Raw genomic sequence first — 24,972 nt, 5'->3', positions numbered from 1 at the left:
GTACAGTATTGCCCTTCTACGGGCCGAGAGACAGGTACCGAGTATCCCCGCGATGGGCTCGCTTGCGTTTCCTCTTCCCAGCAGCCGCTGCTTCCTTGTGAGGTCGCTATATGCACCGTCTGAGGGATTCTCACCCATGTCATCCAGCCGAGTCGTGCGCCATTGCAGGAACGAGACATGTCCGTTTTGCTCCGCTTGAAGAGTCTCAACCGCGAACGGATCGAGTCGATTTTGCCTGCGCAAAGGCCTTCGCCGCGTGCTCTGATCGGCCGATTCGGTGGAGTAATCGCAGCGGAGGCCGGCCCGCTGGAAACACGCCTCCACGTCTCCCCGGTGCATGAGCCGCTAGCATCAGACCGCGTGGGCACCGCGGTGCCGCTCCAAAGTGTAAGGGCGCCCTTGGTACAGCAATTTCCCTTGCAGAGAGTGGATTGAGCCACGCAGATCCCACGTAGGTAGTTCATCACATTACTCGGCCCTCGGCTAAGTGGATTCGAAGCGAATTACGCGGGCATGCCGCACAGCAGCGAAGAGACGGTTGAGCCGAATGGTTCTGGGCCTCTCGGGCCCCGCTGGTGTTAAGCGGCTACATGGCAGATGGCTTGCGTGTGCCGTACATCAAAGGCGGCGGGTTGACTCTGTATGTATGCCCGAAAGACGGAGTAATGCACGTTGCTTCGCGGTCTGGGGATAGAGTCCGCATACGGCCCTTTCGGTTCTGTCTTCTTTCGAGGGTGCACTTTGTGAGCGCCCCGAGAGATCTCGCATTGTTATCCGATATGCGGTCACTGCCCAGCCTTTCTACTCCGCTGTGGTGGACGACTGTGGGGGATCACCTTTGCCCTCCTACGATGGCCGTCCCCGCGAGCGTCATGTGCTGCAAACGTTCTTCGATTGGTCTCTGCAGCCATGCCAGTATTCCGGGCGTTCTTTGGAAGCGTCGATGTCTTCTTGTGGTGTGACGGCTTTCTCATGTCACGGTGGGGAGACCAGCCGCCCTGGCTAAACGGCAACACTCCTGCCTAGCCCTATCAGCTTGGGCTTGGAGCCGTTTAGCAGATGGTACCGGCAGAGCATACGGTTTCGCCTGATCGGAATCTTGCCTTCCAGTAAGATGGCATTGCGGGCGAGATGGCCGGCCCCGCGAGCTTATGGGAGCTCAATCTTCTTCGATTGATTTACAACTCTCGTTTCTTGTCAATCATATGAGTTGCCACTGCTTGCCTTCGTGAAAGTACAAAGAGTCCTGGGCGGATTCAGCAGCGGCTGCGGTCCCCTCTGCAGCTGGTCCTCGCTGGAAGAGCATCACTAACAGCACAGGGACCCTATTTGTTCCGTCTATTTCGCAGCGCTATCTGCGGACCTGCGCGCAATTCTCATTTGAGCTTTGCTCTCAGACCTGCAGTGCGGATCGATCGCCACCCTTCATTGAGCAGCAGGTCAGCTCCTCTCGCCTGTCGGCCAGGCCTTTGGAGGCGCGTGAGCTTGTTCCGCTCTACGCCTCAATTTTCTCGCGCGCGGAACCCATGAGCAACTCTCCAACTACGCGCACAACAGCTCCTCGACCGTGCTAACACAATCCGCAATGTCGGCGTCGTCGTTGCCGCTTGCGAACCGCAGCGCTGGCCAGATGGGTGCGCCGCACCGCTCCCAGCGGTCACCTGAGCGACCCCGCGGGAAGTCGAAACGCACGTTGATTGAGAGCGCATGCACGGCATGCCAGAAGAGAAAGTCACGAGTGAGTATAGGCACCATCAGACGTCTGCGATTGTTCCAGTATCATGTGTGCTGACTTCATGAAAGTGTGACGGGCAGCGGTATGTCGCAGCAACCCAGTGATCCTTGAATGACACACGTAAGGCAGAATCCTCACACTTCTTCCACAGGCCATCTTGTTCGCGCTGTAAAGCGCTACACACCGACTGCGAGTACAATGCAGAAGCAGGAGAGAGTAGGTGGTCCGCTCTGCGCCGCAAGAGCAATATGCTGGAACGAGAGCGCGACGAAGCGCGTGAGCTTGTCGCTGCACTTCATTCGCGGACAGAATCGGAGGCCCAGGACATATACAACCGCGTACGATCGAGTACATTCAGCGACGACATGGGCGCTCTAATTCAAGAGGTCCGCGATGCGACCTCGCCCCGACCTCGATTACAGCAGCAGCTGCGACCGCACCAGCAGCACCAGGATGCTTCACTACACCAACTAGACTGGCAACAGCAACATGCGCAACAGTCGCAGTAAATGCCACAGCAGCAAACAATGTTTTCGCAATCGAATTTCGGCCCAGGCCACCCAGCACCAGGCCCTCAGCTTCCACCGCTGCGATCTATAGTCGACATGCCTCCAGCCGGCATCAGCGACGTATCGCACCCATTACCTCAGCAATTCCCGCCGCTACAGCAACCAATACGACACGGCAGCCTCACATCAGGCATGTCTAGCGGCTCGTACTCGTCAGTGTCGTCTTCCGACGGGCATTCGGTGTCGCCGAGAGAAGAAGCGCTGCCCAACCGAGGATTATTCAACTAGAAAGTCATGCCAGAAGGTTTGACAAAGAAGGCCAGAAAGAAAAGGTGACAGAGGGACAAGGAAAACCGGCCATATGCGCAGCAGAGCGCGCGCGGCCGGACAACATAATGATGATAAGACGACTGTCCTTTGGGAAGATGCAATAATTTGATTGCACGGTTATTTCTTTGCATGCGGGGCGTGAATATCAGGACAAGATAGCTTTTGAATCATTCCAGCCAACGTCATCGCACAAGTGAGGTCTTGTTTACCTTCCGGCCAATACAAGTCGCTGCCCCGCCGGAGACAACTCCGATGGCCCCTCCACGCCCACTACCTACTTTAAACGCACTTCCTGATAATCACCGGCTTGAGACGTATGGGACTGCACAGTTTGGTTTCGGAAGGGCAACGTGGTGACTTGCATTTCGCTGCTGGCGGAAGCTCTGAGCTCTATGCTCGCTCGGGATTTCAGCGGGTGTCGGTCACCGGAGGACGCGAACGTCACTCCATACCGACACCCGCATCCCAAGCCGCTCCGCACTCTACATACACTCTCCACTGCTCTCCGGGCTACCTGACCGTCAGTGACGGTCCAAGGTCACACCCATCATCGAGCCTCCCTCTCCATCCCCTCCTCCACTGCTCTCCGGGCTACCTGACCGTCAGTGACGGTCCAAGGTCACACCCATCATCAAGCCTCCCTCTCCATCCCCTCCTCTGCTCTCCGGGCTACCTGACCGTCAGTGACGGTCCAAGGTCACACCCTTCACCGAGCCTCCCTCTCAACCCCTCCCTTCCCTCCCCTCCCCCTCACTCCTCCCCACTCTCCTCCTTCACCGTCGCCGGTGTCTTCTTCGCCTTCGCCGGGCGCCTCTTCTTCCTCTTCTTCCCCTCTGCCGGGCCGACACTCCCTCCCTCCGACGTCCCCTCGCCCTTCCGCACGCCACCACGCTTGCGCGTGGTCTTTGGCGGCGCGGGCTGAGGGGCGCCTTCCGGGCCCTCTCCGGAGGCCTCCACCTTGACGGTGGTACCCTCCGTGCCGGCGAGGTTGCCAGCCTCGCCGAGAAGTGGGAGCCGCTTGCCCCTGAGGGCGCGCGGCGGGAGTGTCCTGGGCGGCGGCAGGGGGCGCCGCTTCTTCGCCGGTGGAGGAGGCATACTGCCATCCTCCGTCGCCGGCAGAGCGGGCCCCTGCGGGTGCAGAGAGTCCGAGGTCGCCTCGGCTGCCTTGCGCTTTGAGGCGCGCGAAGGCATGGCGGGCGCGAGCGCGGGTGTGGGCGCGGGCGCGGGCAGTGACGAGCCCGTGGGCTCTTGCGCGGTCGCGGGCGCGGGCGCGGCGGCGGCGGCGGCGGCGGTGTTCTTGCGCCTCTTCGCTGGCGCGGGCGCAGGCTCGGGGTCGGCGGCGGCGGCCTTGCGCTTTTTTGCTTGCGCGGCCGCGGGCGCGGCGGCGGTCTTGCGCCTTCTCGCTGGCGCGGCCGCAGGGTCGGCGGCGGTGATGGCGGGCGCCGGCTCTAGGGCGGCGGCGGCGGCTGTCTTGCGCCTCTTGGTGGGCGCGGGCGCAGGCTCTGGCGCGGCGGTGGCGGCCTTGCGCTTCCTGGCGGGCGCAGGCGCGGGCGCAGTCTCTTGCGCGGCGGCGGCGGCGGCGGCGGTTTTGCGCCTCTTTGCGGGCGCTGGCGCGGGCTCGGGCGCAGGAGCAGGCGCAGGAACAGGAGCAGGAGCCGTAGCAGGAGCCGGAGCAGGAGCAGGAGCAGGAGCAGGAGCAGGCGCAGGAGCAGGCGCAGGAGCAGGCACAGGAGCAGGCACAGGCGGGTCGGCCTCGGCCTTGCGCTTGGTGCCGCGGGTGGTGGCGGCGGTGGTTGTGGTCTTCGTCGCCGCCGTGGCGGCGCGGGCGGCGAGGGTGGCGGTGCGTCTCGCACCGCGGCCGAGGAGAGGAGGCGCGGCCTTCGCCTTTTGCTGCTCAGAAACGGCGGGCTTCTCTGGGTTCTTGAGCGGCGCGAAGTTGGCGACCTTGGGTCCGGTCGCCGTGTAGTCGACTGTCTTGCCGACGAGGTTCTCCGGCGTCTTCGCGGAGAGCAGGGAGTTGGTGGCGGTGTTGTGGAGGATGACCCTCCTGTTGCCGGGCTCGAAACGCTCCCACCTGGTGACGGCGGCCGGCGGGGTGGGCAGGCCCAGGGGATAGCCCCTGTGCACGGGGTCGAAGAGTACCCAACTCTTCCCTTCGATGATGACCAGCGCCTGGTACCTGGCCTGGCCTCTCGGCGCCCTCTTCTTGGGCTCTTCGACCCCGGTGCCCGGGACGTGCATCCCGCCGGTTTTTGTGAACAGCGTTTGCGCTGTTCCGTCGACCTTCAGCTTCTCCTTGGTGGCGAGCAGGCGAAGGCGCGCTTCCCGCCTGTAGCCCATTTTCTTGAAGTCTTTGGCCATTTCGGCCTCGCCCAACGGCTCGACTTGGGTGGCCCACTTGGCCGGTTTCTTCAACTCCGCGAGGATTTGCTTCCTCAGCTCCTCGTCGGCGTTCTGCTTTGCGCCCGCAGGCGTCTTGGTGATCTTCGTGTTTGCAGACATCTTGTGTGCTGCGGTATGCTGTCGTGGTGGTAGAGAGGCGGGTGTGGTGGTGGGAGCGCGGTGTGCGTGTGCGTGTGTGTGCGCGCGGGTGTGTGTCGTGGTTGTAGGAATTTCAGTGGGAGACTGGTGTTGATAAAAGTCGCGAGCTGAGGGCCGTAGCGCAGTGAAAGAGAAAAAGTCTAAAATCGCGCATGATGCGACACATCTGGAAGGGAAGGAGCGCGCATGTGACAGGGGAGGAGCGAGCATGTGATTGTGTGATCGAGCGCTTCTGGGAAGCTTTAGCGGAATGCGCGATTGTTTGCAGCATACACGCCCTCCGAGTAGTAACTCGTCCTCGTAGTTTGGGAGTCGATGATAGTCCCATATTTTCTCTCATTGTGACCGAGAGGATCGACCCTCAGAGTAACGACATGGTCTTGTTCGACCAAAGTCGACGGTATTTGCGCAACATGTCTTTGAGCTTCCATGAACTGAGGTTCTCGGAGCAGCTAATTCTTCCCTTCAGCCTAGAGTTGATGATAACGCGGTTACCATCCTCGTAGAGCCCAAGTGCATATGCTTCTTCAAGTAGTAGTCGAGCTTCGGAAGTCCACAGCAGATGGCGGCAGCACCCAGAGCCATTGGACTCACCAACACCATCTCAGGCCGCTGAGATCTACTCACCATCACCGAAGGCAACAGCACTGGAACCCGGCTTCACAAGAAGCGCAAGACCGCGCTGGAGGTGAAGACGACGGCCTTGCGCTTCTTTGGGGGCGTTGCCTCTTAGGCAGAGACGGTGGGAGCGGGCATAGGCGCGGTTAAGTACTCGGAAGCCTGGGGTCAAGGATTGTACGTTTCATTTCCTCGTGGCATTTGAGCGCAGAATTAAAGTCTCTCCAAGCTATCAATTGCTTCATTGATCGGAGAGTATGGTAGCACGCTGGTCTTCGTAGGATCCAAGAGCGATACGCGACAGAGATGCGAGCCTGCGGGCCTGGGGGATCTCGTCGAGCAGCATTCCGATAGAAGGCGATCGGAAAGTTAGGGGGATATAGTTGGAACACGGTGGCACGAGGATACTGGTACCATGATGTCTTGGGGGGAAAGTGATATAGTCTTCTTTCATACCTTCTCACTGACCCAAATGGCACCCCTGCATCCTGCCCTGATCACGCCGGTAAGGAGCTCGTATGGATTTGCCTCCTTTGCATCGTTCTCCACAGCATGGTCGAGATGCTCGAGCTCTTCATCTCTAATCTTCTTAACCTCCTTTACCAAACTGCTTAGCTCTTCTCCAACCTCCTCGCCCCTATCCTCCATTTCCTGGAACCACTGCAGCAGCACCCGTACTTGCTCGTTGTAGTGGTCGCCAATCTCAGTCTCGACAGCCTCAGTACAAGCCATAGCCGCTTCCCGTCCCATAAATCCTGTGGTCCAGCCTAGAGCAGTAGCAGCCGCTTGCCAGACGGGGTACATGGCAGTCGGCCGGATGCGATGATGGGCGAGCAAGTGGTTGAAAGTCTTGAAATGGCCGGCCTCTTGGTCATACATGTGTTTCATCAAAGGACGGAGGTGAGGGTGGGCCTTGACAATGGGAGGTGATTGCGCAGTATAGATGAGAGTTGCTGCCAGTTCGCCTGCATGGTTGACCCGAAGCGCCGAGTCCAGAAATTGCTGCTGCTCTCTTGTGAGAGGCTTAGATCTCTTTGAAGATGAATTATCTTTCATTATAGCTTCCGGCGCGGCCTCTCCAGTATTCGGCGCGAGATGCGATGCCCTGGAGCTGAAGGCATGTCTGGCTTGCAATTGGAATGCACGAGGCGATATCTTCGCCTTAGAAGCCGAAGGAAGGAGAGCTGATCGCATACTTGAAGCCATCTTGATGTAAAGATTAAAGAGAAAACCAGTAACGAGCCGAATGAAATATAATAATACAAGACCGTTGCCGCAAAAGAAACCTGAAGTACGCTGAAGTCTGCACAGGCTGTGGGCAAACTAGAAGTGAAGTCCGTCATAGATGGCTTCAGCCAATCGGGCGCAAGCCAGCCGGGCCGCGCCAGAACGTCCAATCGCGCTTTCACGTGCAACGCGCCAGCGAGCCAAAGCCGCATCCGCTTGGCGTGTCCTCGCGGGACCTCTGGAAAGTCGTGAAGTGAGGTTAAAGTCAAGTGCACGCTGCGATTGTCGCATCTCAACAATATTACCATCCAACGGGAGACTCCCGAATTTTTCGCCGCGATCTTTTTAATTCAACCACGACTTTACGCCATCTGCTTTCCGTCTGTGCCAGTACAAATCTACCACCAACGAGATCCCAAACCAAACAAGGAGACTCCGCAACAAAGGACGTTCCACACCCATAGCGCTCGACGATCACACTTCATATCAGGACTCCGCGATATCGAGTCCCTACTTCCTTCGATAATCCCAAGTCAACATGTCTGCCGACGAGCTTGATGCTGAGCTTCTGGCTTTGGCCGGTAGCGACAGCAGCGACGAGGAGGGAGAAGCCGACATTTCCGAGCAGATCAACGACCGATCTCCAACACCAGAAGTATCAGCAAAACAGAGCGTAGAGAAGAACGTCGACAGCGGTCCGCGCAGAGGCGTGGCACAGAAAGTCAAGGCGAAGCGCGGCACAAAGGCTCGCAGGCGCCAGGAGAGTGACGACGAGGATGCTGATGCGTAAGTCTTTCACTCTTGACATCTGAGGGCGTCCGGAAGAGAAGCCCGCGCTGCGCAAATCAGTTTGGAAGGCGCGCACAGCGCTTGCCTACTTCTATCCACCTGCCTTTGTCCAGTCTTGCATTCTGCCAACCATCAACATCAGCACATTTCCCCCAGCATCTCTAACACGCATCACAGATCGCCAGAATCGCCAGGCTCAGTCATCTCTCGCGATATGGGTCACTCCGACTCTGAGGCCGACGCGGCTGGCGAGCAGTCTGATTCAGAACCCGAGCTCTACCCGGTCGACGACCAGTTCATCTCCGTCTCCGACAAAGCCCATATCCTTAGCCTTCCAGAAATCGAGCGTGAACAGATCCTCGCAGACCGCGCCGCCGAAAAGACTCGCAGGAACCAGGACTTGCAACTCAAGCGCGCCTTGGCTGCAACCCGCGAGAAGGCCAAGAGCCACAAGCGCAAAGCAGACACCGATCTTGACGACGGAAAAAGAAAGAGCAGCAAGGCGAAGACGGAGAAGCGGTCTGCGCTGGACGATTACAAGCGCGCGAGAGAGCAGCGAGAGGCTGGCAAGACTCGAGTCGATACTCGTCGTGATCGCAGAGACGATCGCTCAGACTCATATGCCTCTGACCGTGATGCTGATGGCGAGAGCGACGTTGAGTGGGCAGAGCCTTCTGATTTGCGCCGCGATGAACCACCGGCGGACATTCGCGATGTCAACCGCGCCCATGTGGGCAGGAGCAACTTCGCTAAAGTCTGCTTCTACCCCAACTTCGAGAACGCCGTCAAGGGCTGCTTTGCTCGCATCAGTATTGGGCCGGATAGGTCAACTGGACAGAACGTGTACCGCATGGCGCAGATCACAGGTATGTGCAAATGACTGTTGTTTCTATTATGATATGCATGCTAACCGCTTCCACAGGCTTTACGGAAGGCAAGCCATACAAGCTCACGTCCGCCAACGGCAGACAATTCACAACAGACCAGTACGCTGTTGTCGCACACGGCAGTTCGGAGAGGCCCTGGCCATTCCTCGCCTGCTCCGACAGCAAGTTCACAGGCGCAGAATTCGATCGCTTCATCAACACGCTCGAAAAAGACCACATGCGTGCGCCATCTCGCAAGTTTATCAATGGCAAACTCGACGACATCCACGCCCTGCTCAATCACACCTGGACGGAAGCAGACATCCAGTCCAAGATCAGCAAGCAGAATGCCATGGAGAAGAAGTACGATCCTGCCAACGCGGTAAATCTCCAACGCGAGAAGATCAACAAGCGCAGAGCCATTGCGCAGGAAAACGACGACGCAGAAGAAGTGGCCAAATGCGACGCTGAGCTGGCCGCGCTCGAGAACCAGCAAGTCAACGGTGGTGGCTTGAAGACTCAGGCACGAGAATCGCCCGTCAAGCCCAAGCAGAAGGAGAGAGAGCAGGAGCGCCTTGCGAAGCTCAACATCGAAACCCGCCGCACGAATGCAGAGGAAGTCCGCAAAGCGCTCGTCGAGGAGCGCAGGAAGATTCAGAAGGCGCGCGAGAAGGCCATCGCGGAGGCGAAGGCCAAGGCCGCTGAAGCGAAGAAGGCAGAGGAAGCGGCTACCAAGTCAGATCTGTTCGGTGACACCCCTGATGTCTCGAGACTGGGAACGCCTGCGAACGGCACGCCGAAGCCAAGCCGTACTGCTACGCCCGCGAACGGCGGCGTGGGCAAGAAGCCTTCTGGCCCGCTGGGCGCTGTCAGGGGTAGGTCGAAGATGGACGACGATGTTATCGGGAGCATGGACTTGGGCATCGACATCGATATTTAAGCTCGAGGGAGGTATTCGCAGGCGAGTGCAAGCGAGGTTTTCATAGGCGATAAGATTGCAGCGTTTGGTGACGGGCGAAAGGGACTTGCAAACAGCGAGCGAGTTGCCTTGTTTCGGCAAGGCTTTGGCATTTGCGCTTTGGCTGTACTGTTAGCTCGGCATCTTGGTCCATTGAGCAGCGAGAAACATCAAGGTGTTTCAATGATACACCCTCATACGCCTTGATCAAGATTCTACACATAGCCGCTCCCGTGTCACTCACCGCCGTGCGATACTAAACACAAGAGGCTCACGGATTCGTGTCCACAGATATCGAAGCGATCGTCATTACTTTGAAGTGACTAGACATACACTTAATCGTACAATACCACTAAAACCTCCCCGTCTGTCTCCGCCGCTCGTCTCTATAACTCTCACCACCACCCGGCGTACTCATGCGCTTCAACGGACTACCCGCGCGCCTAGCATCCTCAGTCCTCAAATGACTGCCGCTGGTAGCCTTCCTGAGCGGGCTGTTTGCGTGATTGTAGACGCCAAGATTCCCGCCGTCGCTAGTACGCTCGCGCGGCCGCTCGTGCCGGGGCTTGAGCGGCGACGAGTAGTCTGACGATGTCGTCGTAGCAGGCTGCAGAGCGGACGACGCCTGGGTGTAGCTGCTGGTGTACGTCTTGGGCGTGGTCAGGGCTGGTGTCGTGGCGCTGCGCGGGAGGAGGCCAGGGCCGGAGCTGGACTCGCGACGCGATTCAGGCTTTTTGTGCGCGAGATCGTCAGGGTCATATTGCGCGGCGTAGTTGGGGTTGGGGTTTGTTCGGAAGCGCCTGTTAATAATGGTGGTAGGCGTGTAGAGGTCGACTTCGCGGGTTTTGGCGCCACGAGGCGACAGGGAGCTTTCGCGGGACTGTGTGCCGACGTCGCGGACGGGTCGCGTGAGGAAGGGGTGCACGAACTTGGTGTCGTACTCGTTCATGACTTCGCCGTGGATGAGGACGGAGTCTTTGGCTTGCTGGGTGAAGGAGGTCTTCATGAGGCCAAGCTGGAAGGAGAGGACGGTGCCGAAGAGGATGGCTAGCGCAACTGTGACGGATGGTCTGGGATCCAGCGGAGCCGTGGGCAGCAAGGCATAGTAAAGCAGGACGTGACCTGGCGAGAACATGGTGAAGGTCGTCAAGTGGAACGGCTTCGGGTCCCAGACTGAAACCTCCCAGACCTCCCTCTCTGGGTCTGGATATGCGCGTGATGAAGCAGTTGCAGCGGAAATGGCACTCTTGACAAATCCTAAGGGCGAAGAGGATGCAGGGGAGCTGTCGACCCGTACGCGCTGTGCTGAAGGTGTGTTTGGGGGAAGATCGACGGGCTGTTCGAACAACCGATAGTGCCGTTTGCGAAAGAAAGCATAGAAGGCGTTGAGGAAGCACAGCAGAGTCAAGGTGTGGACGAGGAACGTCGCCTATGTACTTACCGTCAGCCTGACATACTCAAAGACATATCCCGTTATATACTCACAGTCCACGCGAACCATCCACTGCTCTTCTTGCCTTCTATATCGCCAAAGACGTCGTCGCTGCCTCGGGAGTCGCCAGGCTTGCTCGCGCCTCTGGCGATTATGAACAAGAAGTTCAAGGCTATTCCAATCGGTGTAGCCCAGTTGTTCAACAAATCCTCGTGTGCATCATCGTTCAACTCTTCAGAGATCCAAAGCAAGAAGTCCCACGGATCGAGATATGCTTGGATGCGCTCCAAGAGCGGTCGGCGGCGCACGAGCGGTGGCATTCTCTCAGTGGTGCCAGTAATCTCCCATCGCGCTGAAAAGAAATGTGTCGCGAGTCTGACGACGCAGTGCAAAGGCAGGCAGCACCGTGTTCACCGTGGTGTCGTCACTAAAGATTGTTGTTTACCACATGGCATAGCATAGCAACTTTCCACCGAGACCGAGGAATTCCCGAGCACAGAACATCGATAAATGAATGTTTGGTAGGAGTTTGAGGGTAAGGTGATGTTGGCAGATATGTCACCCTTGATCTCGCGAGACGAGAATTCATTCAACAGATCTTTATGAGATTATCCTTGAGCGCGAGACTGCAAAAGTATACCTAACGGTAGATACACGCATGCAACAGGGGTTGTCGCAAGACTCGCGAGGGAAGCTGGGGGGGCTGACCGCCTCAGGCATTCAACCGCCGCATGAGGGTGAGGGTCTACGACAGCTTGCTTGTAATTCGGGGAGACAGGACGGTATACCGTAGCCTGTCTGGCAATCACTCCACCTTCTCTTGCCTTGCACAATTCAAACTTCTTCAATCATACGCGCTTCTTTTGCGTACTGGCTTCTGTGGTCTCAATTGCCCATTGCATCCACATAAACCCTTTGCGTGCCCGCTCGGCGAGGGTCGTCCATCATGAGACTCGACGTCAAGGTAAGATCAACCTCTGGAAGATAATCGCAGAGGTCGCCGCTAACATGATGCTTTCTTCACAGAGGCAACTCTTTGCCCGTAGTGAGAGAGTCAAGGGCATTGACTTTCACCCTACCGAACCATGGGTAAGCGACCGCTCGCTCCCACGAAACATCTCAGCGCATACTGACAACCCGCGAGATCCTCACCACCCTGTATAGCGGCCACGTCTACATCTGGTCCTACGAGACACAGTCGATCATCAAAACCTTCGAGCTTACCGACGTCCCCGTACGAGCCGGCCGTTTCGTTGCGCGCAAGAACTGGATCGTCTGTGGCAGCGATGACTTCCAACTCAGAGTCTACAACTACAACACGAGCGAGAAGATCACATCATTCGAGGCGCATCCCGATTACATCCGCGCGATCGTGGTACACCCGAGCCAGCCTTTCGTGCTGACGGCCAGTGATGACATGACAATCAAGCTGTGGGATTGGGAGAGAGGTTGGAAGTGCGTGCAGGTCTTCGAGGGACACAGCCACTATGTCATGGGCCTTGCGATCAACCCCAAGGACACGAACACATTTGCCTCCGCATGTTTGGACAGGACGGTCAAGATCTGGAACCTGGGCTCAGGAACACCCAACTTCACTCTCGAGGCGCATGAGACTAAGGGTGTAAACTACGTGGATTACTACCCGCAATCGGACAAGCCGTACATTCTTACGACCTCCGACGACCGCACTGTTAAGATCTGGGATTACACGAACAAGTCATTGATTGCGACGCTCGAGGGCCACACAAGCAATGTTTCCTTTGCGTGCTACCACCCTGAGCTGCCTGTGATCATTTCCGGTTCCGAGGATGGCACAATCAAGATCTGGCACGCCAACACCTACCGTCTCGAGCAGACACTGAGCTATGGTCTGGAGCGCGCCTGGTGTGTTTCGTATCAAAGGGGCAGGCAAGGCATCGCAATGGGTTTCGATGATGGTGCAGTGGTTGTGAAGATGGGTCGTGAGGAGCCTGCTGTCAGCATGGACGGCTCAGGAAAGATCATCTGGGCACGACACTCCGAGATGCTACAGACCGTGATCAAGGGCGGTGACAAGAGTCTTAAGGACGGCGAGGCGATCACACTCCCGTCCAAGGATCTTGGATCGACCGAGCTCTACCCTCAAACCCTCCTTCACAGCCCCAACGGCCGCTTCGTCGCTGTGTGTGGTGATGGTGAGTACATCATCTACACTGCGCTTGCTCTTCGTAACCAGGCTTTCGGCGCCGCGCTTGACTTCGCCTGGGCATCGAAGGAGAACGACAAAGACTTTGCTATCAGGGAATCACAGTACAGCGTGAAGATCTTCAGGAATTTCAAGCCCAAGGGTGGCGATGGCACTGTCAACATTGGCTTCACCGCTGAGGGTCTCTCGGGCGGCAACCTGCTCGGTGTGAAGGGTCAGGGCGGTATCGGTTTCTTCGACTGGGAGAGCGGTCAGCTTGTTCGCAGGATTGAAGTTGAGCCCAAGAGCGTATTCTGGTCAGAATCCGGCGAGCTGGTGTGCTTGGCGTGCGAGGACACATACTACGTCCTGCGCTACTCGAGAGAGCAGTACGTGGCTGCCCTGCAGGCCGGCACTTTGGATGAGGATGGAGCTGAGGAGGCTTTCGAGGTTGTGTGCGAGATCAACGAGAGGTATGTTCATTTAGACCTACGACAACATCAAGACTACAATGCTAACAGCTCCCCAGCGTCCGAACAGGTCAGTGGGTCGGCGACTGCTTCGTCTACACCAACACCCCGAACCGTCTCAACTACCTCGTCGGCGACCAAGTTTACACCATCTCTCATTTCGACCAGCCCATGTACGTCCTTGGCTACCTGCCCCGAGACGGCCGCATCTACGTCTGCGACAAAGACGTCGCCGTCACCTCCTTCGCCCTCTCCCTCGGCGTCATCGAATACCAAACCCTCGTCCTCCGCGGCGAGCTCGACACCGCCAACGAAATGCTCCCCGACATCCCCGAGGAGCAGAAGAACAAGATCGCCCGCTTCCTCGAAGGCCAAGGCTACAAAGAGCAGGCCCTCGAAATCGCCACCGACTCCGAGCACCGCTTCGACCTCGCCCTCGGCCTCGGCCAGCTGCAGACCGCGCTCCAGCTCGCCCGCGAGGCCGACGTCGAGCACAAGTGGAAGACCGTCGGCGACGCCGCGCTCTCCGCCTGGGACCTCGCGCTCGCGCAGGAGTGCTTCGCGCACGCCCGCGACCTCTCCTCGCTGCTGCTGCTGCACACCTCGTCCGGCGACGCGGCCGGCCTGCGCGACCTCGCCGCCAAGGCCAAGGCCGCGGGCCTGCACAACATCGCTTTCACGGCGCTGTGGGAGGTGCGCGACGTCGACGCCTGCATCGACCTGCTGCTCGAGACGCAGCGCACCGCGGAAGCGGTCCTCTTCGCGCAGACGTACAAGCCCTCGCGCTGTGGAGCTATTGCCGCGCAGTGGAAGAAGGAGCTCGAGACGGCGGGCAAGGGCAAGGTCGCGAGGCTGCTTGGCGTGCCGGGCGAGGACGAGGAGATGTTCCCCGAGTGGGACGAGGCGCTGCGGATCGAGAAGGACGGGCATCCTAATCTGATCGATGTCGAGGAAGAGGGAGAGGAGGCTGAGGCCGAGGAAGAAGAGGAGGAGGCGGCTGAGGAAGCTGCTCCCCCTGCGGCTGCTGCTGCGGTCGAGAGCGAGGCGTAGGTCGAGACGGAGCATTTCATGAAATGAACAAAAATGGGCGCGCTGGCGTTTCTCGGCGCCTTCTGCTTTTGCGATTTGTCGACGTTGCACGCACGCGCCGGGCTAGATGGAAGTATGAACGGGATGAGATAGAGAGGCTCGTCTGTCTGCCTTACTTACGTAGTGGGACTTGCGGGCTGGCAGCTATGAGCAATTGTTCCTGCAATGAATGCGACTTTTTGCGTTTGATTTGAGTATTCTGCGGCTTGTGCTTTTTTGCTGGTACAAGCTTTTCCGTCGTCCCAGTGTAGGCTCGAGCCGTGACAGTCTGGTCTTCAAAGCATATCTTTTTCAACCCTTTCAAGATCGGAGTCCGTCCGTACAGCTAAACGCAAAGAAGAACACTGCTACACCGCGCAAAGAGGAATCGAAACAACCACCTAGGGCAAACCCAAAACTCAAGTCCACGTGAAATCATCAAGCCGCAGCCCCAAAGGCCATCCATCCATCCTTCACTCACGTCCCAAACTCCACATGCGCCCGCCCGCCCGCCCACCGATGCCCATGTCCCAGATATCAGAACCACCCACGCCCAAAAACCCAAACCTCTCCTTAAAAAAAAAAAAATAAAAATAAAAAAGAAAAAGAAAAAGAAAAAAAAAACATCAAACCATCTCCACCGCCGGCCAAAACAACCTCCCCTTCCTCGCAACCCGCATCTCGAAAACGCCCTCCTCGCACGCAGCCCACAGCGTCGCGCCGTCGCCGCTCATCGCCAGCCCCGCCGTCCGCACGCCCATCAGCGCGCTCGCGCCCCCGATCCCCATCCCCATCCCCACTCCCATCGCCACGCCGCCGCCGCCGAAATTCGCCGTCGCGCGCAGCCGCCGCTGCGCCTCGTACGAGTCCGCGAGGCGCGAGGCGTTGGCGCCCGTCGCGTGCGCGTTGGGCGGCGCGGAGTTGTCGGCTGCGAGCGAGCGCCAGCGGTCGCTGCGCTGGGTCACGAGCGTGCGGGCGCGGGCGGCGCGCTCGGCGGCGACGGAGGTTGTGAGGTCGGAGCGGGAGGGGCGGGCGGCGGCGGTGGTGGTGGTGGAGGGGGGTTCGAAGAGGGGCCCACGGGCGAGGGACATGGCGTCTTCGATTGTGCGCCAGGGGTTGGTGGTGGGGTCTGTGCGGGTTGTGCTGGGAGAGGAGGGGGAGGCGGTTGTGGGGGGCGAGAGGATGATGGAGGCGCGGCGGCGGGGTTGGCGGGGTGGGTTGCGGGTGGTGGTGGTGGTGGTGGGCGGGTCGGTTTCTTGGGAGGTTTGCCGGCTGCTGGTGTTCCAGGTGGAGGCGTCGCCGGGGACTTCGATGGGAGGGAGGCGTGATTCGTCGGGGCTGGCTGTTGTGGAGCGTTCGGGGCGAGGGCTGGCGGCGCTCATGCGGGCGAGTTCTGGGAAGTTCTCTGCCCAGGTTGCTGAAGGCTCGTTGGAGGGCCTGGTAGATGCTGCGCGAGACTCGGGGTTCGGTGTGCCAGAGGAGCTGGACCGACTACCGCTGCCGAAGAGGTCCGCTGAAGTGTAGTTGACGCCTCTGGCAACACCGCCCTGACTCCGTGCCTCCTCCCGCTGCCTCGTCGTCCTGAGACTATTCAGCATCTCGTGCTCCCTGGGCGTCAACCCCTGCGTCTCGTCCTCGAGCGCCGCGCGCGTGACCGCCAAATCGTGCCTGTGCTGCCTCTGTCTGCGCCTCGACTCAATGTACTCCGGCGCATAGCTGCCCGCATCCCTCGCCTCAGCATCGCGATATCGCCGCAGAAAATCCAGCTGCAACTGATCCAGATCCCTCGCCGCCGCCTCGTCCTCAGCCGGCAAATCCTCGACCTCGATCCTCGCCAGCCCCTCCTCCTTCGGATCCAGGTTCACAACCTGCTTCCTCTTCAACCCCGTGCGCAAATCCCCTATACACACTCTCCCCTGATCCTCCGCCCAGATAAGCAGATCCCAGGGGTCAGGCGAGAACAGCATACTCCTGACCGCACCAGGATGCGGCGGCGGGACGTCCGGCCTCGAGCCCGGAATGATGGCCACGATCGCCTCCTCGTCCTCCAGCTCCACGTCGGCCAGCACCTCGACGTCCAGCACCGTGATGTACCCGCCCTCGGAGCCCAGCGCGACCAGCTGGCCGCTCGGGCTCCACGCCGTCGTGAAGTATCCCACGACCGAGGAGTCCGCCTTCGAGACGTGCAGGCCGACGATGTTCGTCAGCTTCCAGTCCAGGCTCGCGCTCGTGAGGCGGTTGTGCGGCTTGGGGATCTGCGGCGGGGCGTCGCGGACCTCTCGCTGGAAGAAAAACGCCTGCGCGGCGTCGCAGACCGCCACGAGGCGCCGGCCGTCCGGCGAGACGGTCGCGTGGTTCATGGCGTGGGGGAGGTCGAGCACGCTGGTCTCGAGGCCCTGGGGCAGGCTGTAGACGCGGACCGTCCTGTCGTTGTTCGTGAGCACGGCGACGATGTCGTCCAGGTGCGCGGCTTCGTCCGTGATGCGGTGGATGGAGATGGAGTTCACGATCTCCTCGCCGATGCGCTCGACCTTGACGCTCGGCGTGCGTCGCGCGAGCCCCGGTGCGCCAGCGCTGCTGCCGCTCGTCCAGGCCCCGCCGATATCCAGCCTGTCGTCCACCTGGCTCGCCGAGCCATCCACTTTGATCGCCGCAAAGTGCCCGTCGTGCTCTCCGCCCACGCAAATCCAGCCGTACCCCGAAGCCGTGCAGCGGGCCTCGAAGGGCAGCGCGGCAATGTGCTTCCTCTTCCTCGTCGACGTGAACAAGCAGTACACATCGTGTCCGGAGGCGTAGTATAGGCGGTCGGGCTCCGGGTTCGAGATGTAGTGGCGGAGCTGCCAGTGGCTGTTCGCGGGCTGTCAGCGGGCTGCTTCTTGCCTACCGCGAGGCGAGGGAGGAGGGATGGGGAAACTCACGAAACGGGGATGCGCAGCGGGTAGAAGGCCTTCTCCTTCGCGACCAGGTCTTCAGCGTCGGGGTATCTAGCGCGTCGGTCTCTGGTCAGCGTTTTTCAACCCCCCCCATCCTTGCCGGGGTGTGTCCGAAACGTACGGGATGTTCTCGATCGCCATCCTGTCCAGTCCCCGCGCTCTTTCTCTTCCCGATCCAGCTCAGTTCAGTTCAGCTCAGCCCAACTCAGATCCAATTATATATTCTCGCGCACAGCAGCGCGCACAGTCGTGGTCTCCGCAATCCGCGCGTGACTGCACTCTGCTATCCACCGCCAGAAGAAGAAGAAGTAAGAAGAAGTGGTGATGCTAGCCCAACACTAAGCCTCCGCAGCAGTAAGAGTCGTCCGAGATCCTCCCTCGCAATCCAAAAAACGCAGTGTTCGGTCGGAGCACGCCGGTCTCGAGTCCAGCAGTCCAGTCGTGATCCGCAATCCAGCCTCGTCAGCAGTATGGCTCGCTCGCGTGATGTCGCAATGGAAGAGACGTGCGTTGCGAGCGTGAGCGGTTTGGGTAGGGTGGGGTCGAATACAAAGGAACGCACGCAGGTGTCAGTGTCAGTGGCAGTGGCAGTGGCAGTGAGCAGTGAGCAGCGAAGCTCAGGCGGCCAGGCGGCTGGACGTCATTGTCCGGGGACGAAACGTGGGGAATGGGCGTCTGTGCTGTGCGGGCGAGGGTGACTGAATGACTGACTAGTACTGACTTTCTTCAATACGACGGCATGTCTCACGTGGACAACCATAGTATAAGCCAAGGAAACTGATGCATTGAAGAGAATGCCAGGGAGAGAAGGACATCCCAATCGCTACCTTCCATTCACATACGATGGTTACGGCCTGTGAAGCAAGAAACTGACACGCTATTGGGCATTCTTCGAGGACGGGAGTTCATTTCGCTCGCTGTCTTCCATTCCCACGAGGGCTGTTGATCATACGGTACAGTAGAAAATTGACACAGTGGAGAGAAAGATTGGGAAGATTTCACTTTGTTCACTCCTATTCCCATGAGTCCAAATAACACATCCCATTCAGACCGTAAACATCACAGAAAACCGGATCGAAGCGGTATCGTAAACCGCAAGCAGATCGCGTCATGCACCCCTCAGCTCTTTTTCGCCGGCAGGATAACCTGAACGCACATAACTCCATGCTGGCCTTTCGTTAATTCATGCTAATCATCAAACCAAAATAAAACATAAAGAAAACAGGAGACATTTCGCCCCTCTCCAAGCCAGAGAACTCTTGACACATCAAGCACTCAGAGAAAGGCGCGTCCTGATCGCCTCAGGCAAGGCCGAAGCGAGCGACCCCAGCTAGGAGCTCTCGCCCTGCACCTTCTTGACCCTGTCGACGACGTGCGAGAAGAGCGGGTGGTCCTCCTCGAGGCCCGTGAGCTCCTTCGTGGCGGTCGTCGCGTCGAGCTCCTTGAGCTTCTTGGCCAGCTCGGCGGACTCGTCGTCGCCCTCGACGTTCTGGAAGCGCAGGCACATCTCGATGCCGCCGAGGAGGCAGTCGAACTTCTCGCCGGCCTCGGCCAGCTGCGCGGCGGGCCCGATGAAGCGCTCCTTGCGGCTGAGCTTGCGCAGCGGGGCGCGGCCGACGCGCTCGACGACGTCCTTGAGGGTGGGGTTGGAGATGCGCTCGACGATCGCCTGGACGTATTCGGCCTGCTCTTCCTTGGAGATGTGCGAGAATTTGGTGGTGATGAGGTGGGCGGTCTCTTTGAGGGTGTTCTGGACGATGTCGTGGAGCTCCTTGTCGGCGAGCACTTCGTGGACGTACTTGAAGCCGCGGTTGTGGCCGTAGTAAGCCGCGGTGGCGTGGCCGGTGTTGACGGTGAAGAGCTTGCGCTCGATGTAAGGCTGAAGGTCATCGACGTAGTGGACGCCCTTGATCGCCGGCGGGTTGCCGTCAAAGGGCTTCTCCTCGACGCACCACTCGTAGAACTTCTCAATCAGCACGTTCATGCCGTTGCCCTCAGGCTGCAGCGGCACAATGCGATCAATGGCCGAGTTGGCGAAGCAAGCCTTGGAGGCGATGTTGTTCTTGGTCTCCTCAGAGAGCTTGCCCTCGATGAAGCCGCGAAGAGTGTCAGTGGCGCCAATGGCGTTCTCGCAGGCAATGACAGCAAGCGGGGTGCTCTCCTTGCGAGCCTCGATACCCTTGGCAATAGGCTCGGCAATGAACTTGAGGATGTTCGGGCCGACGGCACAGGTGACAGTGTCGGCAGTGGCAATCTCGTGGATGACCTGTTCCATGCTGTGCTTGGAGTTGAGGGCGCGGTAGTTGTCGATGTGGAACTTCTTCTCGCCGTCGGGGCCGATCTCGGTGACCTCGTAGCTGGGGGTCTTCTGGAGGGTCTCGATGAGGTTGTCCATGACATCCACGAAGACGACCTCGAAGCCAGAGTTGTGCAGGAACTCGGCGACGAAGCCACGGCCGATGTTGCCGCCGCCGAAGTGGACGCCCTTCTTGCCTGCCATTGCGGATGGAGGGTCTGTGTTTGGGGAAATCTGGTCTTGGAGCTGTGTGGGGTACCTTGTCAGCTTCTGAAATACAATACAAAAGAAAGTGTTGACCATGAACCTGTTGCAAACGAAACATGACCGGCAGGAGCTCACCTTTAAGCAGAAAAGCGGGGCTTGGTGGCAGTCAAGTCAGTGAGGCGATCGAGCGCAGTCAATACTATTGCAATCGGCAGGACGCTCGCTGGAGGACAGCAGCAAGAAGGAGGCAGGAGTATGGTCAGTGGGGTGTGAGGAAGGGTGAGGGAGGAGGCGAAGTGAAGTGCGGAATAAAAGAGCAGGCAGGTCGGCGCATGGCAAACAGATCGTCACGAGGGATTACGGGAAGGCGGGGCACAGCAAGCAGGCCGCAGCGGCCCAGACTGCGACAGCTGAGGTCACGCCAGGGAGGGCCGACTGGCTGTCGGCGTGAGCAGGCACCACCACCGCCCACAAGCGCGCGACAGCTCCGGTTCCTTGCGATGGTGCGGGGCAGGGGCAGCCCGCCCGCCGCCTGCGTCACTCCACGCTCATCGCCCGTCTAATAAGCTACCCTACCAGCTGTTGGAGGTATACCTTACGCCTTCCCTTGCGCCTGCGCCCGATCTGGCGAGACGGGCCGGCTGGCTGCCGTGGCGCAACTCTGCCCGCTTTGAATGGACGGCGGTACACAGGTACCGCCATGGGGTGCTGCGTAGGACATCGTACGTGGTGCATCTATAACAGCGCAGCGCTTGCAACACCCGCCAGCCTGCGGTGCGACGCGGAGACGGCCGGTCCGGCAGGCCTGCGTGCGTGCGTGCGTGCGTGCGTGCGTGCATGTGTGAAGTGAGGTCCCGTCACGGCCGCGCAGAGGCCCACGCCTGCCCCGAGCGAGACAAGAGCCAGTAGCGGCAGTGACAGTGTCAGCGGCCTAAGCGAAATCGACCGTCAGCACGTGAAGGGCATCGCCGCATCGGCACGATCGCAGAGAGACGACGCGCCAGTAGGACCAGCGCAGTGGAGCCACGGACGATAAATCCCACGATATCGCGAAAAGCGGCGCTTGCGGTCACCGTTGACTCATCGACGGCGGCGTCGGTCGTCCTTTTCGTGAGCTGCGCTCGACGACCGCTCCGCCGAGCCGACGGGCGAAGTGAAGTCGGCGTCGGGCTTGACGACTCGAGGGCAAGGGTGGATTCCCTCGCGGCTCGCTTCGGGCAGTTTGGGCTGTTCATGCACCGACGTTTGGGCAGCTGGAGCGGAGTCTCCACTCTCCAACGGAGGAGCGAGGAGCCCCAGAATCCGTCCGCAGCTGCTCGAACGTTCCGTTCCAACCACTGGAAGGTCCCACTCGCGCGTCCGTGGTCGTGAGGATCGAGCGCTGAGGCTGCTGCGACGATGCAATGTCAACGCGCGATTAAATTTGCGGCAGATAATGATCCCAACCAGGGGATTGGAGTGCGATCTGACACCACGGAAGAGCCACCCGGACTGAAGCAGTCAGCAGAGAGAGATCTCGCAGCTGCAGCGCCCACGCTCGCGCTGCATGATCTAGAGCCCATGCCATGCCCTGCCCTGCCCTGCCCTGCCCTGCCCTGCCCATGTGGAGTGAGGTGCCAATACTGCAATCAAGTGCCAGCGAATCGAGCAGCGGCTTTAAGCTCGTGCCTAGCTGAAAGCTACGCTGCTACTGTGCTGCAACCTCACCTACTCGCACGCTTGAAAAATAAGGTGCAACGCCGGTGAAACTCGTGGTCAGGTGGTTGACAGCAGGGCGGCACTTCACTTGGCCAGAGTATTTGTCTTGGCCTTCAGAGTGCAGACAGAGCTCAGTCAAGTAAGGTCGTAGGCTGGTTTAGCTGACGAAATCAAATGGCCCTTTACAGTAGCGTTGACGGTCATTTAGACAATTCTAATCGTTTATTCCTTTCCTCCTTTTCGGGCCAAAGAAAACATTACGCATGACTATAGCTCTTGATAACGGAAAAAAGACGATGACAGCCCATCCAGGGGATTGAAACACCGGCAAGCCGATCGGGTATCCTCCCATCCCATAAAACACTCAAGCGCATCCCCATCCAAACCACGTACTCACTTCCACCATCTTACAGCACCCATCTCCCCCTTTCCCCCATCTCCTCTCACGACCAACACCATCCTCTCTCCCCCTCCCTTCCCGCGTATCCAGAACCACCTCACGCATGAATAGCAGTCTGCACATGCGGATAAACCTTGACCATATTCTGATACAGCTCCGGGTGCTCGCGCATGAGCGCCTCGGGATCCCACGCGGCGGCGACGAAGATCGTGTCGATGCCGCTCGACAGCGGCGTCGTGAAGCAGTTCGTGATCTGCAGGCCGATGAGGAAGGCGTACGCGACCACGACGGGCGTGAAGTCGCCGTTGCGGTTGTAGCCGGGGTCCGTGAAGACGAGGTAGAGGTAGGCGAGGCTGGGGGGAGACGTCAGTCTAGGGGACTTTTTTTTCTTTTGTTTGTTTTGGAAGGGAGATTTGTGAAGGGGGCGGCTGCTTACAAGGCGCAGATGTACGCGACGAAGGTCGCGCCCATGGTGAAGACGGGGCCGGTCAGGCACTGGTTCACCAGCGCGTCCATGCCGCGGTCCTTGATGAGCTGCCAGGTGGCCTTGGCGCTCTGGATGTAGCTCTTGCCGTAGAGCGCGATGTAGCTGAAGGCGTAGCGGTTGATGAACTGCGCGGCCCACTCGAGCAGGCTGATCAGGCAGCCCAGGACGCAGAAGCAAATCGAGGCGGCGATGTTGCCGTCGCCGGCCTGCTGGTTGCGCGCGACGGAGCACAGCTGGCGCAGGAACTGGATGATGGCGACGACGAGCGAGCCGAAGGAGATGCTGCCGAAGCTGTAGGTGAGGGCGCGGCGGGCGGCGCCGCGGGTCGCGCCCTTGGCTGGGTTCTTCGGGCTGAAGTACCAGGCGCCGAAGACGCCGGAGATGGTCGTGTGGATGGCGTTCTTGAGCCATTCGGATATCCAGTAGCCGGCGAAGGTGATGAAGGCGATCAGGCCAATGACGGTGGCTGAGCTACAGCTTCCTGCTCCCTGGCTGCAGGCTGGGTTGTTTCCTGGTTCATATTTTACATATACCGCTACTAAGGTCACGGAGAAGTAGGCACCGAAGGCAGCGGCAATGAGACCGCCGAGGAAGGAGACGAGGTAGACGTGGCCGTAGGTCTTCGAGACGTCAATGGCCGTCTGCAGCATCAAGACCGAGAAAGGGATCCTCGGAATCCAGGAAACGAAGCAGATGATCGTGAAAATGCCGAAGAGAAGGAAGACTATGCCGCCGCTCCAGTACCTGCGCGAAAGCATGTAGATGGCCGTGACGAAGCAGGAGATGATGTTGAGGATGCCGGTGATCCAGATGAACTGCTTCGTGAACTCTGTCGCGTAGTCAGCACTGCCAATCGCTTCACTCCGACTCTCCAATGGGGATGACCATACTCCTCGCCAGCCACACGTATCCATATCCCAGCACGAGCGCGACCGCCAGACAGAACGCGAACAGCACGAGCGTGTTGGTGCTCAGGCCAAACTCGTTCGACGAGTCGTAGATGCCGCCGCCATTGAACCCCTTCGTCGCAGCATAGCCCTGGATGGAAATCCCGCTGACGGCGACGAAGCCCGCGCAGACGGCGAGGAACAGAATGCCAGCCCACAGGTCATTCCACTTCGGCTTCTCGATCTTGAACGCCTGGTCGAACATGGGCTTCTGGTCCCCGCCGCCGTACTGCTGGCCGTAGTTGGGCGGCGGCGGCATGGAACTGCCGTCGCCGTTGTACTGCTGCTGCTGGTAGCCCTGCTGGTTGGGCGCGCCGTAGCCGTAGCCCTGCTGCGGAGGTTGCTGCTGCCATTGGCCGCCGTTCGGCGGCGGGTTCATCTGGTATCCTCTGCCATCGCCGCCGCCGCCCTGGAAGTATTGCGCCGCCTCGCCCTGCTGCGCCATGGCTGTGGTGATGTCGGAGCTAGCAATGCGCACGCGCGGTATGGATGCGAGCTGTCGCGACTGGCCGATCAATAGTGGGTGTATGTATGTACGCGCGAATCGTCGTCGGCGGGCGCGAGACGTCAAAAACACAACACGGACAAGAGACAGGCAGGATGGAAAGAACTCGGCCACACCTTACAGAGAGAAGAGGAGGAACTACACGCGCGGCCGGGCTGGCAGCTGGCAAATGCGGGCGGCCGTTGCTTGTTTTTGCAGGTCGCTGCCGCCCACCGCGCAAGACTGGGAGGACGAGGCCCCCAGCCGGCCGCCTGGCGTCACCGTGAGTTTGGACAGAGGAGGCTGATTGGACGCGCGCGCGGGCTGGCCTGGTAGGGCGACGCCCAGGCCGCCCAAGCTTCTGGGCCGGCAATCTCGGGCGGTGCGGGCGAGCAGATCGTTGCCGCAAGGCTGAGGGGGGTGTTCGCTTGCTTGATTGCTTGGGGCGTGGCAGTAAGGTTCGTGTTATTTGATTAACGTTGGCGCCGGAGAATTACTGAAGGCTTTTGAACGCGAGCACGCATGGAGGACCAGCCGTCGGTCGATTCTTGTACCTTAACCCGTGCCGCGTACTTCTTCAGCCATGCAGTCCCATATATCAACGGCAGCTATTGCGCAGCACGTCATGCCTACGCCGTGATCTGCGCCTACCGGGCCGAATGCATTGTTGGAAATAATGGAATGGAAGACCGGATGCTGGCTGTAGTCAATCTGGTGAAGGCCTTTTAGCAATAGCAACTGTCTGGGGCGATGTCTCTGTGACCATGAACATACGAACATGATCTGGACTTTGAACGATCTTAAGCTTTCACG

At 59.3% G+C, this 24,972-nt stretch overlaps 8 protein-coding genes across 8 annotated transcripts; 3 read left to right on the top strand and 5 right to left on the bottom strand.

Annotated features, from left to right (window-relative positions):
• The first annotated feature begins 1,051 nt into the window (after positions 1 to 1,051).
• WHR41_08668 (uncharacterized protein) lies at positions 1,052 to 2,754 on the top strand. Its single transcript, XM_069377272.1, has 3 exons — positions 1,052 to 1,738; positions 1,804 to 1,817; positions 1,887 to 2,754. The coding sequence occupies exons 1-3, from the start codon at positions 1,586 to 1,588 to the stop codon at positions 2,242 to 2,244; spliced, it is 525 nt and encodes a 174-aa protein (XP_069225963.1). The 5' UTR covers positions 1,052 to 1,585; the 3' UTR covers positions 2,245 to 2,754.
• Positions 2,755 to 6,183: 3,429 nt separating this feature from the next.
• On the bottom strand, positions 6,184 to 6,939 carry coq7 (5-demethoxyubiquinone hydroxylase, mitochondrial; the record flags this gene model as incomplete). The annotated part of the gene is made up of 1 exon (XM_069377271.1): positions 6,184 to 6,939. The coding sequence occupies one exon, from the start codon at positions 6,937 to 6,939 to the stop codon at positions 6,184 to 6,186; it is 756 nt and encodes a 251-aa protein (XP_069225943.1).
• A 273-nt stretch (positions 6,940 to 7,212) lies between these two features.
• WHR41_08666 (uncharacterized protein) lies at positions 7,213 to 9,786 on the top strand. Its single transcript, XM_069377270.1, has 3 exons — positions 7,213 to 7,746; positions 7,927 to 8,615; positions 8,672 to 9,786. The coding sequence occupies exons 1-3, from the start codon at positions 7,499 to 7,501 to the stop codon at positions 9,553 to 9,555; spliced, it is 1,821 nt and encodes a 606-aa protein (XP_069225949.1). The 5' UTR covers positions 7,213 to 7,498; the 3' UTR covers positions 9,556 to 9,786.
• Positions 9,787 to 9,851: 65 nt separating this feature from the next.
• Positions 9,852 to 11,427, bottom strand: WHR41_08665 (uncharacterized protein). Its single transcript, XM_069377269.1, has 2 exons — positions 11,059 to 11,427; positions 9,852 to 11,002 (listed from the first exon to the last, which is right to left on the bottom strand). The coding sequence occupies exons 1-2, from the start codon at positions 11,323 to 11,325 to the stop codon at positions 9,926 to 9,928; spliced, it is 1,344 nt and encodes a 447-aa protein (XP_069225944.1). The 5' UTR covers positions 11,326 to 11,427; the 3' UTR covers positions 9,852 to 9,925.
• A 343-nt stretch (positions 11,428 to 11,770) lies between these two features.
• WHR41_08664 (uncharacterized protein) lies at positions 11,771 to 14,689 on the top strand (the record flags this gene model as incomplete). Its single annotated transcript, XM_069377268.1, has 4 exons — positions 11,771 to 11,969; positions 12,032 to 12,094; positions 12,150 to 13,642; positions 13,699 to 14,689. Exons 1-4 carry the CDS (start codon positions 11,952 to 11,954, stop codon positions 14,687 to 14,689), a joined length of 2,565 nt encoding a protein of 854 aa, XP_069225950.1. The 5' UTR covers positions 11,771 to 11,951.
• Positions 14,690 to 15,333: 644 nt separating this feature from the next.
• WHR41_08663 (uncharacterized protein) lies at positions 15,334 to 18,214 on the bottom strand (the record flags this gene model as incomplete). Its single annotated transcript, XM_069377267.1, has 3 exons — positions 17,762 to 18,214; positions 17,626 to 17,691; positions 15,334 to 17,554 (listed from the first exon to the last, which is right to left on the bottom strand). The coding sequence occupies exons 1-3, from the start codon at positions 17,779 to 17,781 to the stop codon at positions 15,334 to 15,336; spliced, it is 2,307 nt and encodes a 768-aa protein (XP_069225946.1). The 5' UTR covers positions 17,782 to 18,214.
• Positions 18,215 to 18,970: 756 nt separating this feature from the next.
• mpd1 (Mannitol-1-phosphate 5-dehydrogenase) lies at positions 18,971 to 20,140 on the bottom strand (the record flags this gene model as incomplete). The annotated part of the gene is made up of 1 exon (XM_069377266.1): positions 18,971 to 20,140. One exon carries the CDS (start codon positions 20,138 to 20,140, stop codon positions 18,971 to 18,973), a length of 1,170 nt encoding a protein of 389 aa, XP_069225945.1.
• A 1,857-nt stretch (positions 20,141 to 21,997) lies between these two features.
• WHR41_08661 (uncharacterized protein) lies at positions 21,998 to 24,362 on the bottom strand. The gene is made up of 3 exons (XM_069377265.1): positions 23,619 to 24,362; positions 22,678 to 23,557; positions 21,998 to 22,594 (listed from the first exon to the last, which is right to left on the bottom strand). The coding sequence occupies exons 1-3, from the start codon at positions 24,118 to 24,120 to the stop codon at positions 22,339 to 22,341; spliced, it is 1,638 nt and encodes a 545-aa protein (XP_069225952.1). The 5' UTR covers positions 24,121 to 24,362; the 3' UTR covers positions 21,998 to 22,338.
• Positions 24,363 to 24,972: the final 610 nt, after the last annotated feature.

The sequence above is a fragment of the Cladosporium halotolerans genome (assembly GCF_011745625.1).
Source record: "Cladosporium halotolerans strain TM138-S3 chromosome Unknown Sca43, whole genome shotgun sequence".
Classification (NCBI taxonomy): Eukaryota; Fungi; Ascomycota; class Dothideomycetes; order Cladosporiales; family Cladosporiaceae; genus Cladosporium; species Cladosporium halotolerans.
Note: the sequence above shows the minus strand (reverse complement) of the source record. Positions and strands in the feature narration are given on the sequence as shown.